The following is a 16,263-nucleotide window of genomic DNA, read 5'->3' as shown; positions in this document are numbered from 1 at the left end:
GCCCACCAGCCTCCTCTGTCCACAGAATTCTCCAGGCAAGAATACTGGAGTGTGTTGCCAGACCCTCTTCCAGGGAATCTTCACAACCCAGGGATCGAACCCGGGTCTCCTGCATTGCAGGCAGATTCTTTACTAGCTGAGCCACCAGGGAAGCCTGAAGTTAATCTTAGAGGGGAGGAGAAGCCAGGAGGAAGTTAGACTTTGTGTGCAGCAGGAATGAAGGAGTTATGAAGGCTTCTGAGCAGAGAAGCTTCCATAAAAAGAGTACCTAAAATTTTTAATGAAAATGACAGACTGCCTTGCACACCATAGATTTCTTTCTTTTTTTTTTTTTTTGACAAATGTTTGCTGAATTGGATTGAGTGTTAGGATAAAAAGTACTGAGTGTGTATTAGATTTAAGTGCCGATTCTATCTAAAATTTGCTTCTAGGGAACTTCCCTGGCAGCCGAGTGGTTAAGACTTCACCTTCCAGTTCAGAGAATGTGGGTTCCTTCCCTGATCAGGAAGCTAAGATCGTGCATGCCCTGTGGCCAGAAAACCAAAACATAAAACAGAAACAACATTGCAACAAATTCAATAAAGACTTTGGTCCCACATTAAAAATAAAATCTGAAAGAAAATTTACTTCTTGCAACTAAACAAACTCTTTCCCTTTCAAGTCTCAGGTTCCACTGGGGAGTAAAAGGGTTGAGCTAGACCATCTCAAATCAGCTAGTTGGCTGCTCCCTGTGCCTGTCCTGGAGGCTGTCTGCCCCGAGGGCTGAGACCTTGTCTGTCTTGCTCTCTGCACTACTTAACATGGTGCTGGCATAAAGTGAAGCCCAGTTCAGATTTGCTTCCTGAAAGCACCCTCATCTGTGACTTCTAGGGGTCTATAGAACCCAGAATGTCAGCGTTGTCAGTGGGAAGCTGGTACATGGGGGCCTGGGAGTCAGGGACAGTGCCCTCGCTGCCTCTACATTGTCCCTGGAAATGCAGGCTGTGGGCGTCACCTCCCAGACTGGGTCTTGTTCAGCCGCTGCCCAGCCTTCTTGCCCTCCCTGAGACCTTGGAAACAGAATGTGTCTGCAATCCAGAAAAGCCCACAGAGAAGGGTGCCAATGGCTTCATTAAACCCAGAACATGAAATGCGTTTGAAGAAATTCTGAGCATCTCCCCAGCTGGAGGAGTAATTCGAACCATTATGTCCACCGAGCTGGTGTTCTCGTCAGCTCTTTGTGAACACCAGGCTGGGGAATCAGCATGCAAGGTCTTGCTGCTTTTCTATCTGGGGAAATGGGTTTTTGTTGATAGTTTCTCACTTGATACTGAATCGTGTTTATCATAAGTGTAGTCATTTCATTCACTTAACATTTCATAAGGACCGACTGCGTGCCACTGGTTTTAGTGGAGGGCGGAGTCTAGCAGGGGAGCCCATGCTGACAAGTACTCTGAAAGGGGACTCTTATTTCCCCGGAGGCTGCCTGTGAGTTGACGCTGTAACTGGGAGGATGACTGGGTCAGAGGTCGGAGCTAAGGCAGGTCAAGGGCAGAGGGAGGGGTCTGGGTGGAAGAAGTCACATGCGCCGAGCCCAGGGTTGGGGAGGGGAGGGCTGCTGTGTTTGAGCATCTGCTGGGGAGCCTGGGCGGCTGCTGCACAGGACAGGGGAGAGACAAAGGGAGATGTGCCCTGAGAGAAGGATGACCAGGTCCTGGGGGGCTTGCAATGCACGAGAAGAATTGAAATGGTGCCCTAAGGACCATGAGATGAGATGGAAGACTTTACATAGGATGGGGCAGTGGGTGTGTGTGTACACTGATGTCTGTGTGTGTGTACATTGGTGTTTTTGTGTGTGTGTGTGCTTTGTTGTGTGTGTGTATACCTTGGTGTGTGTACACTAGTGTATGTGTGTACACTGGTGTGTGTGTGTATACACTGGTGTCTGTGTACATTGGGGTGTGTGTGTATACATTGTTGTGTGTGTGTGTGTGTGTGTGTGTACATTGGGGATGTGTGTGTGAGTCTCAGAGAGAGAGAGAATCAAAATTACAATTTAGAAGATCACTCGATGCACACAGAGAATTCAGGGGCAGGAGGAGTGTGCTGATACAGGAGGCCAGCGAACAGCTCTAAGAGAGACAGGGCAGAGATCAGTGCGGGAGCACTCACTGCACCAGGGGAGGAGGGAAGAGGGGATGCAGCTGAAAGAGGAGTCCAGGAAGACCCACAAGCCTGTGCAGGAGAGGAGTGGGTGGGTTTGAGGGAGAAGGCAAGAAACTTAGGAGAAGCTTCTGGTGGGGCACTCAAGAGACTTAGAATCGATTCCCTTTGGGATTGAATGGACTTGAGGTGCCCGTGAGACAGCCTCCTGGAGGCACATGAGGGACCTGGGCCTTGAGAGTGCTGTGGGCAGCGACGTCATCCTGAGAGTCAGCCACACGTAGGCAGTGGTTGAAGCAAAGGGTCTGCCAGAGAAGAAGGGCGTGAGCCTCTGTTCAGACCAGGACTGGCCTGGTACTCCAAGGTCCTTAGTGGTGTAGACTAAGGAGGGTCCACTCAGTTCAGAAGATAGCCATGGGGCCTGGGCATAGGGTGTCTCAAATGCCATGGAGAAGAATGTTCTGGCTGTATGTTTTTCTGTGTCCGAATCATTCCATTTTTTAAAAGTGCTGAGTGCTCAGTAAATATTTGCTGGGGACTTCCCTGATGGTCCACTGGTTAAAACTTCACCTTCCAATGCAGGAAGTGCAGCTTCAATCCCTTGTCAGGGAGCTAGCATGCCTTACAGCCAAGAAGTCAAAATATACAACAGAAGCAATATTGCAAAAAGTTCAATAAAGACTTTAAACATAGTCCTCATCAAAAAAAAAATCTAAAATTACAAAATATTTCCTGAATTATATGAAAAAGAAGATCAGCTCTACTGAGTGCTGCTGAAGGTCATGGAAGGTGGTGGGAAGGGGTGAGACTGATGGCTCAGGCTGGCCTGGCCTTCATCCTGGGGAAGAGACACGGAGAGTCAGGGGCAACCAGGGAGGATCTGGGGCAGTAAGCGCAGCTCCTCTTCTCTGGATGTGCCAAGCAGGGGCTCTGAACACACACTGCCTCTCATCTGAGCAGTCACCCCCTCTAGGATGGGAAGACTTAGTCCATAGACGTGAAGGGATGTGTCCATGGTCTCCTAGTTGGCAAAGGCTGATGGGAGAATCCCAGCTGGATGGGCCTGATTCCAGAGCCCAGGCTCTCCCACCGTATTGAGAAACCACAATCCTGACCTGGGTGGATGGGAGTCTAGGTCCCCCACAGGCGCCACGTGCCTGATCAGCTGCATCCAGGGTGCACGATCACAGAGGGTTAAAGGCTTTCTTCTTTCTTAAGGGTCCAGCGAGCTGAGCGGCAACTGGGGGCTGCTGGACCAGGTGGTGGCTCTGACCTGGGTGCAGACCCACATCCGAGCGTTTGGCGGGGACCCTCGGCGCGTGACCCTGGCAGCAGACCGTGGTGGAGCCGACGTGGCCAGCATCCACCTGGTAAACACCAGGGCCGCCAACTCCAGACTCTTCCGGAGAGCTGTGCTGATGGTGAGCTGCCCACTCTGTCTTCAGTCTTGCTGGAGATGGTCCTTCCTTCCCCCACCTGACTTCGATTGCCTGGATTTCCTTTTTTCCTTTGTTCTGAATTGGTGTCCTGCCCATGGCCATCTTTCTATGCATACATGAGCCAGGATGTTACTGGCTACTCATAGCTACTCGTAGCTTAAGTACTAATCATGTAGACAGGGTAGTGTTAATGATAATGATGATAATGGTGATGAAGGTGGTGAAAATGATGATGGCGGTGATATGACAATGATAGGGATGGAATAACTATGATGGAGGAAACCACCTGTTGGCCACAGCATAAGCCCTGTTGGCTGCTCTGATTAGCTTCTAATTTTATTGAACATCCAACTGGTGCCAGGTACTATGCTCATTGCTGGAAGTGCCTTACTACATGATCTGTGCCCTAGTTTTCAGGAAGCTTGTAGTTTGCTTGAGAGAGGGGGAACAGACACTTCAAGGAGCTGTGTAAAAGAGAGTCTTACGGCAGCTCAGAGAGAAGCCCCCACCAAGCTCAGGGAGCAGGGAGTGCCCTGGGGAAGGGACTGTGCATGCTGATGCTGCAGGCTGTGCTGGCATGCAGCCAGAGTCCTGGCATCAGGGGCTCCTCACTGGCATCTGCCCATCATGCAGTGCGGCTGGAGGGCAGGGTCTGCCTGGACCGTGGAGTGGAGGCTGGGAGGCAGCGAGCAGCCAGACTGCACTGAACACCTTGGGTTTTATCCTGAGTGCATGTGAGCCCTTGACAGCTTTTGTTTGTCTGCTGGTTTGGTTTCCTATGTTAACCGTTACTAAGCATACCATTCACTGGCATTGGGTACATTCACAACATTGTGCGACCGTCAGTGTTCATCGTCAGCAGCACCTTTCCATCATTCCAAACAGAGACTCTGCACCTATTAAGCACTATCTCCCCACTCTCCTCTCCTCCCAGCCCCTGGTAACATCTATTCTACTTTCTGTCTTCTGTGAATTTGCCCACTCTGATACGAATTTATCTCATGTCAGTGGAATCCTGTGAGGTCTGTCCTTTTGTAACTGGCTCGTTTCACGTCCTCAGAGTTCATCCACGCCGTAGCATGCATCAGAATTTCATTTATTTTTAAGGCCGAGTGATATTGCATTGTGTGTGTACACCATGCTTTGTTGGCCCATTCATCTGCGGACTGACATCTGAGTTGCTCTCCCCTTTTGGCTACTGGCAGTAGTGGTACTGTGAACACTCTTACCGTCGACGGGCCAGACTTTTAGAGCTTGCTGGGGGCGTGTAAGGGGGTGGTGTTGGAGGAAAAGAGAGCAGTGAGGAGACTGTTAAGTGACTCAGAGGAAAGAGCAATGGAGAACCGTCAGGGCCAGTGACATGACCACCTGGCGATTCTAAGGCCATCAAACCACACCCAGCTCTGCCCAGCCTTCCTGGGGTCCAAACCCATGACCACGAGGAGGGTAGAGAAGTGTCAGTTCAGAGGACACAGTTGAGGCCTGATGGGCGTCGTCTCCGCCTTGAGAAGCAGCAGCGCCTCCTGCCGCTTTCTCTATCTCCGGCAGCCACAGAGCCTTCTAGAATTCACTGAGAAGTCTGTGCTCTGTTCAGCCTCCTCCAGGTGCTCTCCTCTGCCTGAAGTGCTTTTCTCCCGCCGTTCTCTTTCCCGACCTACTCGTCTTTCAGGGACTCCTTCCAGACTTTCCAGCCTCGGGTCGGACCCCCTTCCTGTGGCCGCTGCCACCTGTAAATCTCATCTAGCCTTTCTCCCGCTTCCCCACCAGCGCAGCATCACTCTTCCTGCCACATATGTCTCTCCCACAGACTGTCAACTCCAGGACAGCAGGTGCCAGCAGTGCCCGGCTCTCCACAGAGCCCGGGGCATGCAACACCGCTGTGTTATGGTCGATGCTCCGTGCTTGACACAGCCAGTGAAGCAGCTGGCTCGCAAACCTGGGTAGGGGAGCCTTGGTGTGTGTCCTGGGACCCACAGGCCGGTCTGCTTCCCTTCCTCCCACCTCTGTCCTGTGTTTCCTGTCCTTCGCTTCGGGTGGTCTTCAGTCTGTCCCCGCGTACGGGGTCTGTCTGCGTGGCAGGAGCCCTGAGCACAAACACCTTGCAGTTTCTGGGACTGAAAGCAGACCTTCCTGGCTTTGAGTTGATCCCAGAGGGACTCCCCCAGGGCCCTCTCAGAAACCAGACGCTCGAGGGGACCCAGAGGACACCAAAAATGCCTTCCAGTAGGCCCAGAAGGCAGAATTTTCCTTTCAGAAGTTCTGGAGTGTTTAGATATTTGGGGAATTTCAAAAACGAATCTGTTTTAACAAATGGTAGTGTATTTAAAAATAAATCCTCCTTCTGTTTTAGTCATTTAGAGACAGCTTTTACAACTGTTCCCCGCAGTCTTTGGGATGCATGTGAAATTATTTGGAACTGAGAGAACTAAAATACTTCAATATATTAGCGGTTCCTTCAACGTGCTCTCTACCAACAGATGTTTGGAGGAATGAAAGGGAGGTGGTGATATATTCTTGGATAAAATCTTCAGTATTTCTGCAAATCTTGGGGCCAGAACTATTAAAATTTGAACGAGACAGACTCCTGTGATAATTAATAGCTTAAATGTGTGGGGCCATAAATCCATTTCAATACATGATCTCATAGGTTCCTGACATTGATTTGCAAGGGACGTTTATTTTGTTTCTAATCTAGACATGAGAAAGCCAAGGCTCAGAGATGTTTAGTGACCTGCTAAAGACACACAGTCAAGAAGGCACTGTGTTAGGGGCTGGAACCTGTGAAGCTGAATCCTGTGTTCTTCCACACTGTGAGAATGTTTCTCCAAGAGCCTGGGATGCGTTCAGGGTCTCAATGTGTCAGAGAAAGAGCCTAGAATCAGACAAGCTTGCATTAAGATGCTGGCCTTGGGTGAAACCCTTTACTTTACCTGCTTCATGGATAAAATGGGTGTGATTAATTCTGTCTCCTGAGGATTCGAGGAGTCACGATATGAGGTTCGTAAAGTGTGCTGCACCCTGTGGGAACTTAAGAAACCCAGTTCCCCATGTCCAATGCCAAGCAAAGGCAATTCCCAACAAAAGCAGGTCGGGAGGTGGGAGATTTCACCTACCCTCTTGGGAGGTTGAAGAAGGAAGGGGAGGCCGTGTTGCAAGCCTGAATTCTGTGGCACTGACCCCTTGACCAGTTTTAAGAGAAGGTAGAAGAGGTCGTGTACTCCACACTGTGATTTACAGGACTTAGAAAAAGTTTCCATGGCTTTCCTACAACATTGCCCCAATTCTGCATTCCTCAGAGTGAGCTCCAGGCCCCAGGAATTGGCCTAATGCTAAATTTTCCTCTCTCCTTTCCCACACAAACCCTGCAGCCCAGGCTCACCAGCTCCACCACCATTCCTAGAAAATGCCATGCCTTCCTCTAGATCTTTTCCACGCTGATCTGTGGTCAGCACGTCCTGTTTTCCACCTGGAAACTCACTCCACCTTTAGGGCTCAGCTGGATGGGACCTCAAAGCCTTTCTCCATCTCTAAAACAGAAAGAATCTCACTGTGGTGAAGAGACTTCTGCTTGGTGAATTTTAGGAATTCTGATTTGTTTTACTTGCTTGTCATGTTTTCTAGCACAGCTTATTCCATTTCTACTGTGACTGCAGGCTTGACTGGGTACAGGATTCATCTCCTTCAGTTCAGTTCAGTTCAGTTCAGTCGCTCAGTCGTGTCCGACTGTTTGCGACCCCATGAATTGCAGCACGCCAGACCTCCCTGTCCATCACCAACTCCCAGAGTTCACTCAGACTCACGTCCATCGAGTTGGTGATGCCATCCAGCCATCTCATCCTCTGTCGTCCCCTTCTCCTCCTGCCCCCAATCCCTCCCAGCATCAGAGTCTTTTCCAATGAGTCAACTAATCTCCTTAGTATTTAGCTCAGCTCCTGGTTCAAAGAGGGCATCTAAGACCACGCTGAGTCCATTAAATCATCTGGGGGCGAGGGAGATGCTAGTTTGGGTCCAGAACCCTGTTTTCACACGTACCTCTTAGGAGTACTCATCCACCCTGCTACTTCTCTTAGTCAAAATTGGCCTCTCTATTCATGGGCTTTGATGCTTCTGTATATATATTGGGATATGTTTTAACATTTTTGTTCAGTCACTAAGTCACATCTGACTCTTTGAGACCCCATGGGCTGTAGCCCACCAGGCTCCTCTGTCCATGGGATTTCCTAGGCAAGAATACTGGAGTGGGTGGCCATTGCCTTCTCCAGGGGATCTCTTCCCAACCCATGAATTAAAACTGTGTCTCCTGCACTGGCAGGTGGGTTCTTTACCACTGAGCTACCCAGGAAGCCAGAATAAGTTCACTGATTTTCAAAAATATTCCTGATGGGAATTGGACAGTAGTTTCATGTACTTTAGCTTATATGCAGAGTACATCATGAGAAATACTGGACTGGAAGAAACACAAGCTGGAATCAAGGTTGCCGGGAGAAATATTAATAACCTCAGATATGCAGATGACACCACCCTTATGGCAGAAAGAGAAGAGGAACTAAAAAGCCTCTTGATAAAAGTGAAAGAGGAGAGTGAAAAAGTTGGCTTAAAGCTCAACATTCAGAAAATGAAGATCATGGCATCTGGTCCCATCACTTCATGGAAATAGGTGGGGAAACAGTGGAAACAGTGTCAGACTTTATTTTTGGGGGCTCCAAAATCACTGCAGGTGGTGATTGTAGCCATAAAATTAAAAGATGCTTACTCCTTGGAAGAAAAGTTATGACCAACCTAGACAGCATATTCAAAAGCAGAGACATTACTTTGCCGACTAAGGTCTGTCTAGTCAAGGCTATGGTTTTTCCAGTGGTCATGTATGGATGTGAGAGTTGGACTGTGAAGAAAGCTGAGCACTGAAGAATTGATGCTTTTGAACTGTGGTGTTGGAGAAGACTCTTGAGAGTCCCTTGGACTGCAAGGAGATCCAGCCAGTCCATTCTGAAGGAGATCAGCCCTGGGTGTTCTTTGGAAGGAATGATGCTGAAGCTGAAACTCCAGTACTTTGGCCACCTCATGTGAAGAGTTGACTCATTGCAAAAGACTCTGATGCTGGGAGGGATTGGGGGCAGGAAGAGAAGGGGACAACAGAGGATGAGATGGCTGGATGGCATCACCAACTCGATGGACCTGAGTCTGAGTGAACTCTGGGAGTTGGTGATGGACAGAGAGGCCTGGCATGCTGAGATGCATGGGGTTGCAAAGAGTCGGACATGACTGAGTGACTGAACTGAACTTCATGTACTTTTTCAAATCATTTTGGCAAAATATGTTTTTAGGATGTTAGTTCTTATATCAGCTTAACCCTATAACCAGGCCCATAGTATTTTTGTCTCCTTATCTTTTCATAGAGTTTTGAACTTTTCTCCATAAAAGCTTTGCAAACTTGCTGTGAGGCAAGACCCTTCCTAAGTGGTTTTGTGTTTTCTGTGTTACTCTCCAGTCGGTAAACATAAGTGCTGGGAACTAAGTTGGTTCTGCATCTGCTCAGCTTTCTTATCGTCTCTAATACTTTGTCTGCTGGGTCCATTGGATTTTTATAAAGTTATCTCACTATCTGCAAATAAGGTTTATTTCTGTGCGAGAGTGTGTGTGTTCAGTCATTCAGTCATGTCTGACTCTGTGCAACCCCATGGACTGTAACCTACCAGGTACTTCTGTCCATGGGATTTTCCAGGCAAGAATACTGGAGTGGGTTGCCATTTCCTATTCTAGGGGATCTTCCCGACCCAGGGATAGAATTCAAGTCTCCCGCATTGGCAGGCGGATTCTTTACCACTAAGGCAACTGGGGAGCCCTTCTATTTCTCTGCACTTTGAAGCAAATGCTCAACTGCTTTAATAAGGAGACCCATCATGAAAGCAGCTTAAATAACGTGAGTTTTTTGTTTTCTCTTTCCCATAACATTTTCCCAGGCGGGGAGTCCAGATATCTCATGGTTTCTCTGGGGCCACGTTCCTTCTATGTGTTTCTCTGTCATCCTAGGGTCTTGCTGTCATCTGAGGGGCTGGGTCTGGGTTGCCAGGAACTTCAGGCAGAAGGGAGGGGATGCAAGGAGAGGAGAGCCTCCCCTGGGGACTTAGGTTGGGAAGGACACCGCCTGCCCCCTGCTTGCTTGCAGGGTCCTCTTCTGGTTTCACTGCAATGATCGCAGCCTCTAGAATAGCATCTGGTATCTAGCTGGTGTCCAAAAACATATCTGTGGAAGGAATTCTTGGAAGAACCAATTGCAGAGTTGTCACAAGTAACACGCAGGAGTGTCTAGGCGAGACCAGACTTTCGTAACAATCGCTAAGAGGTTATCTCCCTGGATCTTGGGTGTCCAGCCCCAATGGATGAGACAGCCTCAAAAGTCATGAAACCCTGTTTTCTTATGACTGCATCTCAAGGAGACGCCGATACACTGACCAGTGTGGCTTCCTCTTGCATTCCCTGGTCTCCTCTCTCTCCAGCTGCAAGTTTCTTTAAAAATCCTTAACCTACAGAGCCTCTCAACTAACCACCCAGAGGCCTCACCCAGGAACCTCTCCCCAGCATGCCAAGAATTAAAGATGTCTTCATGTGCGCCACTCTTAAAGTCTTTGCTGAGTTTGTTAAAACATGTTTCTGTTTTATGTTTTGGCCGTGAGGCTTGTGGGGCCTTAGCCTGTTGACCTGGGATCGCATCCCTCCCCCCACCAACTACATTGGAAGGCGAAGTCTCAACCACTGGACCACTAGCGGAGTCCCCGAGAATTAAATATTTATTAGGCTTATTTTAATCAGGAATAAATACATGATTTAGCAAAATGTAATGCTTCCCATTTGAAACCTGCCCCGCCGAGTTCTCCCCAAACTCTCCAACCATTCGTTGGTTACAACGGAAAGCAATACAGAAGACGGAGTACACACATCTGCCGTTGGTGAGGTGGGGAGTTGGCGTCCCCAGAGTTACATTCATTTCCCATACATCGGCCGGCCCCTTAGAAATAGCCAGTGGGGAGTGTTGAGGAAACCACAAATGTCCTCTTGGATAAACACTCTGGAATCCGATGATACAGAAAATCGTGTAAACGCATGTGCACACACCACCAGGGCAGTGATCTCAGACGGCTGGAATGCACATGCTGAGCAGACAGGCTCTTCCTATCAGCAGCACCCCTCCTCTCCCGGAACCCCTTTGCAACGGCGGGGAAACAGGTCCTAGAGGCAACTGCAACCCCTTCCTAACAGGATCCGGAGAGAATCGCTTCTCCTTCTCCAGAAATTTGTGGTGTTTTCTCTCTCATCTCTTAAAATTCTGTTTGACAGAATTAAGCCACTCTGGTTCCCCTCTTTTCTGGAGCTTAGCATTTTTATTCATGTGGCTGACAGACTCTTTTTAGAAGATACTGGATGGATGATTTCTTTAGAACTTATCAAGTTCCTTTTTTCAAAAAATCCAACCAATCTTACTTATCCAGTCCAGCCAGCCCTCCCACTACTTAAGGATCCAGCTGAGACATGAACTCCTGGGTCACCTAGTCCCAGGAGGACACGGCGATCCACTCTAGTATTCTTGCCTGGAGAATCCCATGGACAGAGCAGCCTGGTGGGCTACCGTCCAGGGGGTCACAAAGAGTCGGACAGGACTGAAGCGACTTAGCACAGCACACTACTTCCACAATATTTGTCTATACAAATATTTTCTTCCTGTCTATACTGCTGGGCCTGATACCTGATACCTACAGACTTAACACAGTGCCTCTTCTGGTAATCACGAATGAATAATGGGTGCATTAAGATAGGCAAGAACCTCAGCATCCCAGAGAAGCCCTTTCTGTGCTGTGAGCCATGGTTGGTGTCGTCGCGAAATCTTGCTCAGTTCCAGGCCTGCCCTTGTGCTTTCCCCATTGGCAGCCACCTCCTCTCCCATTTCCCCTGGTCTCTGCATAAGTAGGGAAGTCAGCAGACTTCTACACACGTAGTTTTGGAGCTAGAAGCCCAAAGGGATCTTCCGACTGGGGGCTTGTAAGTAAAGTTAGCGTTTAGTGTCACTGAGCTCCCTTAGAAGGAGAGGAGCTGCAGCGCAGAGGGCTGTCTTTACAGATGGGTTTCAAAAGTTCAGTGCAGGGGGTCGATTTGCAGACCCAGATTGTCTGCCAGGCTGTAGCTTCTGGCTCATTTTCTTCTCAGGCTTTTCTCATTCAGAAGTTTTCTCTAGTGGCCTCAGAGGGAGCCCAGCTGGGTGGTGTGCTGGAGAGCGGCACCAGTGCACTTTCTTGTGAGAGAGCATCTTTGTCTTTTGCACAGACATAGCGTACACACACACACACGCATGCACGCACGCACACACACACACACACACACACACACACACACGGCTCTTCCGACCCCGTTGCACGAAGATGCCAGGAGTCAACATTTTGCAGTGTGCCTGATCAGATGCCAGGGAGGGGTTCCCTCTGTCATGATGTGGATACAGAAGACAAGAGTTCAGTTCTCCACGTGGCTTCTCTTGGCTTCTGGAAGACGTGAGTTTCCCCAGGGACCATGTGCCTCTGTGCAGGATGCCAGGTGACAGTCATAACCTCTGTTCTTTTGGGCAAACACCATGGTGTCTGTTCTCCGGCTAGTCTTCAAAGTACGGTGGTGATGAGAAGAAAGAGCTCTTCCTTTTGCTCCCACTGTACATCAGGGACACGCTTTTCTTCTTCCGGTCAAAGGAAGTGCTGTCATCTCCCGTTAGGGACAAGTACGAGGCGATGCTTTCCCGAAGGCCGTAGCTGAAGAGGGACTCGTCCACACCGACTGGGCTCTCTGCCCGCTCTGGGTCCTCTTGCTGTCTGCTAGTGGGTAGATAGTGGACAGAAAAGGGGAAAAGCAGAGGATGTAGTGGGATGGAGGACAAGAGAATAAGAAAAGGAAGAAAAACAAATGAAGAGCCTGGTTAACATGTATCGACTTTGTTCTAATTCTGCTTCTTCCATCTGTGGCTGTATAATTTTGGAGAAATCACTTGACCTCTCTGAGCCACTGTTTCCTAGGATGGCTAAACTTCCAGCTGTACATTTTAATGAATCTTTCTTCATGATAATTTACAAGGAACAGCTGTTTTATTTCCTAGGCAATTCTGATCACTGATTTTCTTTGAATTTACCAGTGGGATGTCTGGATCATTATTTAATTAGTAAGGTAACCCACCAGTCCCCACTTACAGATACCCCTTAAATGCAATAGCTGACAATCAGAGCAAATAAAGGAAGATTTTTTTTTCCCCCTTAAAGTATGAAGTCACCTTAGGATTTTGCTAGTGGGTTTAAGCTTCACGATTGAATTTACAGTATCAAATTTACACAAGATTGATCTGTGTGTTGCTCTCTAGGATACTAACAATTAGAAAAGGCAATGGCACCCCACTCCAGTACTCTTGCCTGGAAAAGCCCATGGACGGAGGAGCCTGGAAGGCTGCAGTCCATGGGGTCGCTGAGGGTCGGACATGACTGAGCGACTTCACTTTCACGCATTGGAGAAGGAAATGGCAACCCACTCCAGTGTTCTTGCCTGGAGAATCCCAGGGATGGGGGAGCCTGGTAGGCTGCCATCTATGGGGTCGCACAGAGTCGGACACGACTGAAGCGACTTAGCAGCAGCAGCAGCAGCAGCAGCAGCAGAAAAGTGCAAGGTGGTATCATTCAGCTAGAAAGTATTCATCTGACACTGAAGGAGTGCTGAATGGACGTGTGCAGAACTGGGGGTGCTGAGGCTGTGGCGGGGAGTTGCTGGGGCCACGCCACCCAGGGCGTTGGTCTCCGAGGGGATTCCTGAAGATCCCCTGGAGAAGGAAACTGGGATTCCTGGAGTCTGCACCTGCTCAGAGCAAGCGGGTAGCAAGGCTGGCGGGAACAGGCCACAGTTTTTATGTGCTGGGCTCACGTGCTGGTTTGAGGCTTATACACTCATGGAGGACACACACACACACACACACACACACACACACCTTATCGCCCTCCTCCAGTTGAAGGTCTTCTGGCGCAGGGTGACGGGTGAGTCGGAGGCCCTTACTGCTGGGGCTGCCACCGTCTGAGTGAGGCAGGGCGTGGTCAGCACACAGCAGAGGCCGTCGGCCACCTCTGAGGAGAAAGCAGAGAACCGGTCAGTGGCTCTGAGATGCCCTGGCCAGTATGTGCTGCAGGGCCCTGGATATTCATGAGGGGAAACTGAGGCTGAGATTTGCGAGGGGCTGAGAACCATGTGCGCAGCTGTTGAAGACGTCTCAGTATGCCCCGAGTACACGCTGTGCTTAGCTTGACACAAGGCACGAGTAGACTTTAGGACCCAGAAGCCACCAGACTTGGGGTAGAGTTTCAGCTCCGCCCAGATAGCGCATCACCTGGACCCCTCTGAACCTGAATCCTCTACTGTTGGATGAGAGGATGGAGCTGACATGTGAGAACAGCTGGCAGAGTGCCCGTGTGAGGGAGACCCCCACACTCAGGGGTTTCCCACCAAGGTGCCGGGCCGTCAGCTTCAGGGGCAGCCTCCTGTGTGCTGGGGGACTACGTGCGCTGCTGTGTCCCCCACGGCACACAGAACGGGGGTCCAGATAGCATGGGTGGGGCTGGAAGAGAGAGGAAAGCAGAGAGATAAAGGAAATAAGGGAAGAAGACAGAAAGGAAAGGAGAGAGAAGAGGGGAAGGATGGAAGGAAGACGAAGAGAGGAGGGAATCAGGTAGACAGGGAAGGAGGGGAAGAAGCAAAGACTGACCAAAAAGGGCGAAAGACACAGAAGTAGGAGGCGAAAAACAGAAAGGTAACAGGCAAAATCGAGAAGAAAATGGGCGAAGACAAAAAAGAAACTTCTCTCTTCTCCACCCTAGATACTCAAGCACAAAGAGGATGAAAATTAAATAAATCCTTTCCTTTTATCTTCCTGTTAATAGCTCCTGCTGAGCTTCCAGGGTCCCCCATCTCTCTAGGAGCTTTAAGATAGAGCCTCTGTCTCTTCAGAGCCTTCCCCTAGCCCATGTCATCATGAGACTGCAGTGCTCGGATGTTCTCACAGATGCAGAAGATTCTCTGTGGCCCTGCTGAGGATGGAGAGCCCAGTGGGTCTCATGTCCTGCAGGAGATGAAGTGTCTGCCCGGATGCAGCCACACCAGCTTCGAGACCGCCCGTCACCAGGGTTTAGGAAGCACAGCACCCCTCTGCTGGGCTCTGTCTCCATCACATTGATAGAGTTCTTGGGATGTCCTTGCCAAAGAACAAAGGGGAATTGTAGCTGAAGAATCAAGTCAGAGAGCGACTGTCAGTAATGCTTCGCATCCGCGTGACTTTCACCGTGGACTCAGATGTCCACCCACGCTGGCATGCACTGAGGAATGTAAGATTGGACCCTGAGGTTACAGGGAGCTTAACGAGATGTGAACCTGAAATAATTACCTGTCACAGGCTGGAAATTGAAACGACCTCACAGGTTAGGAGGCGAGGGACACCAAGTTAGACACAAAGATGAAAGAAACCAGTGGCGGTAGAGAGCACCTTCCTTACAAAGGTTAATGCTTAGGGTGAAACATACGTTTTGGTAAAGAAGAGAACTGGCATTTCTGAGCACATAGCCTCAGCCCCATGCTGAGTGAGCTTGGCAGCTGTCAGCTCAGGGAGCCCTGAACTGCTCTGGCTGTTGGTACTGTGTACCCGTTTGGGGAATGAAGAACCCAAGGACCTTGGGGTCAAGTCATGAGCTCAAGGTCACACCCAGTCACAGGCATGATTTTTTTTTTTTTTGTCCTAACGATAATCCTGTAAGAGGCATTTTAATCCCCATTTTATAGATGCAGAAACTGAGGTTCCAAAATTATTGGCTCAGATGGTAAAGAATCTGCCTACAATTCAGGAGACCCAGATTCTGTCCTTGGGTCATGAAGATCCCCTGGAGAAGGGAATGGCCGCCCACTCCAGTATCCTTGCCTGGAGAATCCCATGGACAGAGGAGCTTGGCGGGCTACAGTCTATGGGGTTGCAAAGAGTTGGATGATACAACTAAACGATTGACACTTTCACTTTCACTTCATAGATACAGAAACTGAGGCTCCAAAACTATTAAATTCAATAATAGCAAATTTGAATAATAGAATTGAATAATAATTAACTTATTAAATAATTTGCCCAAAGGCACTGGGATAATAAATATAAGTAACTCATAAAACAAGTCTGTTCACACCCCTGATTGCATGCTTTCTCAGATTCTGCGCCTTTAGGAAGAACGTGGTGGGACGTAAATTGGCCCCATTACTCCCACCATGGGGTCCTGAAGGTACCAGAATCCTTGCAGGGCCCCAGACCCTTTTCAGTCACTCGCAGAGGGGACTGCTGCCTTCAACCCCTGTGCTGGTGCAGTGACCCAGGGCGCGTTTTCGGAAGGCACGCTTCTGTGCTGCCGTGCGATCCTCGGGGGTTCATGGCAGGAAAGCCTCATGGACCTCCTGCTCTGTAAACATCTCTGCCGGGCCAGCATCCTTTTCATGTTTGCTTTTGTCTATGCAAAACTTATGGTCTCCACACCTCTCAGATGATTCTTATTAAAAGCCAAATACCACGACCAACTTCTACTCGTGATCAGTAAAAGCTGACTGCTTCCAGGACTCCCTTCCTCTTTCATTTTTAGCTACACTGCTA

General features: G+C 49.3%; 2 protein-coding genes across 6 annotated transcripts in view; one reads left to right on the top strand and one right to left on the bottom strand.

Moving 5' to 3' along the window:
- The window catches only part of TG (thyroglobulin), a 231,795-nt gene that overhangs the window by 127,217 nt on the left and 88,315 nt on the right, over positions 1 to 16,263 (top strand). Inside the window, exon 41 of the mRNA XM_069599831.1 lies at positions 3,361 to 3,563. Coding sequence (XP_069455932.1) covers positions 3,361 to 3,563 — 203 coding nt within the window. The remainder of the gene's footprint in view (positions 1 to 3,360; positions 3,564 to 16,263) is intronic.
- The window catches only part of SLA (Src like adaptor), a 40,018-nt gene continuing 34,106 nt past the window's right edge, over positions 10,352 to 16,263 (bottom strand). For 3 of the 5 annotated variants that reach the window (XM_069599834.1, XM_069599832.2, XM_070292508.1), the window contains 2 exons: positions 13,585 to 13,717; positions 10,352 to 12,433 (listed from right to left, as the gene is read on the bottom strand). In XM_069599834.1, coding sequence (XP_069455935.1) covers positions 12,217 to 12,433; positions 13,585 to 13,717 — 350 coding nt within the window. In that variant the 3' untranslated portion in view covers positions 10,352 to 12,216. The remainder of the gene's footprint in view (positions 12,434 to 13,584; positions 13,718 to 16,263) is intronic. The other 2 variants (XM_069599835.1, XM_069599833.2) reach the window with 1 other exon arrangement.

Source organism: Ovis canadensis, chromosome 9, assembly GCF_042477335.2.
Source record: "Ovis canadensis isolate MfBH-ARS-UI-01 breed Bighorn chromosome 9, ARS-UI_OviCan_v2, whole genome shotgun sequence".
Lineage (NCBI taxonomy): Eukaryota > Metazoa > Chordata > Mammalia > Artiodactyla > Bovidae > Ovis > Ovis canadensis.
The sequence above is the reverse complement of the archived record's forward strand: the minus strand, read 5'-3'. Positions and strand labels throughout refer to the sequence as shown.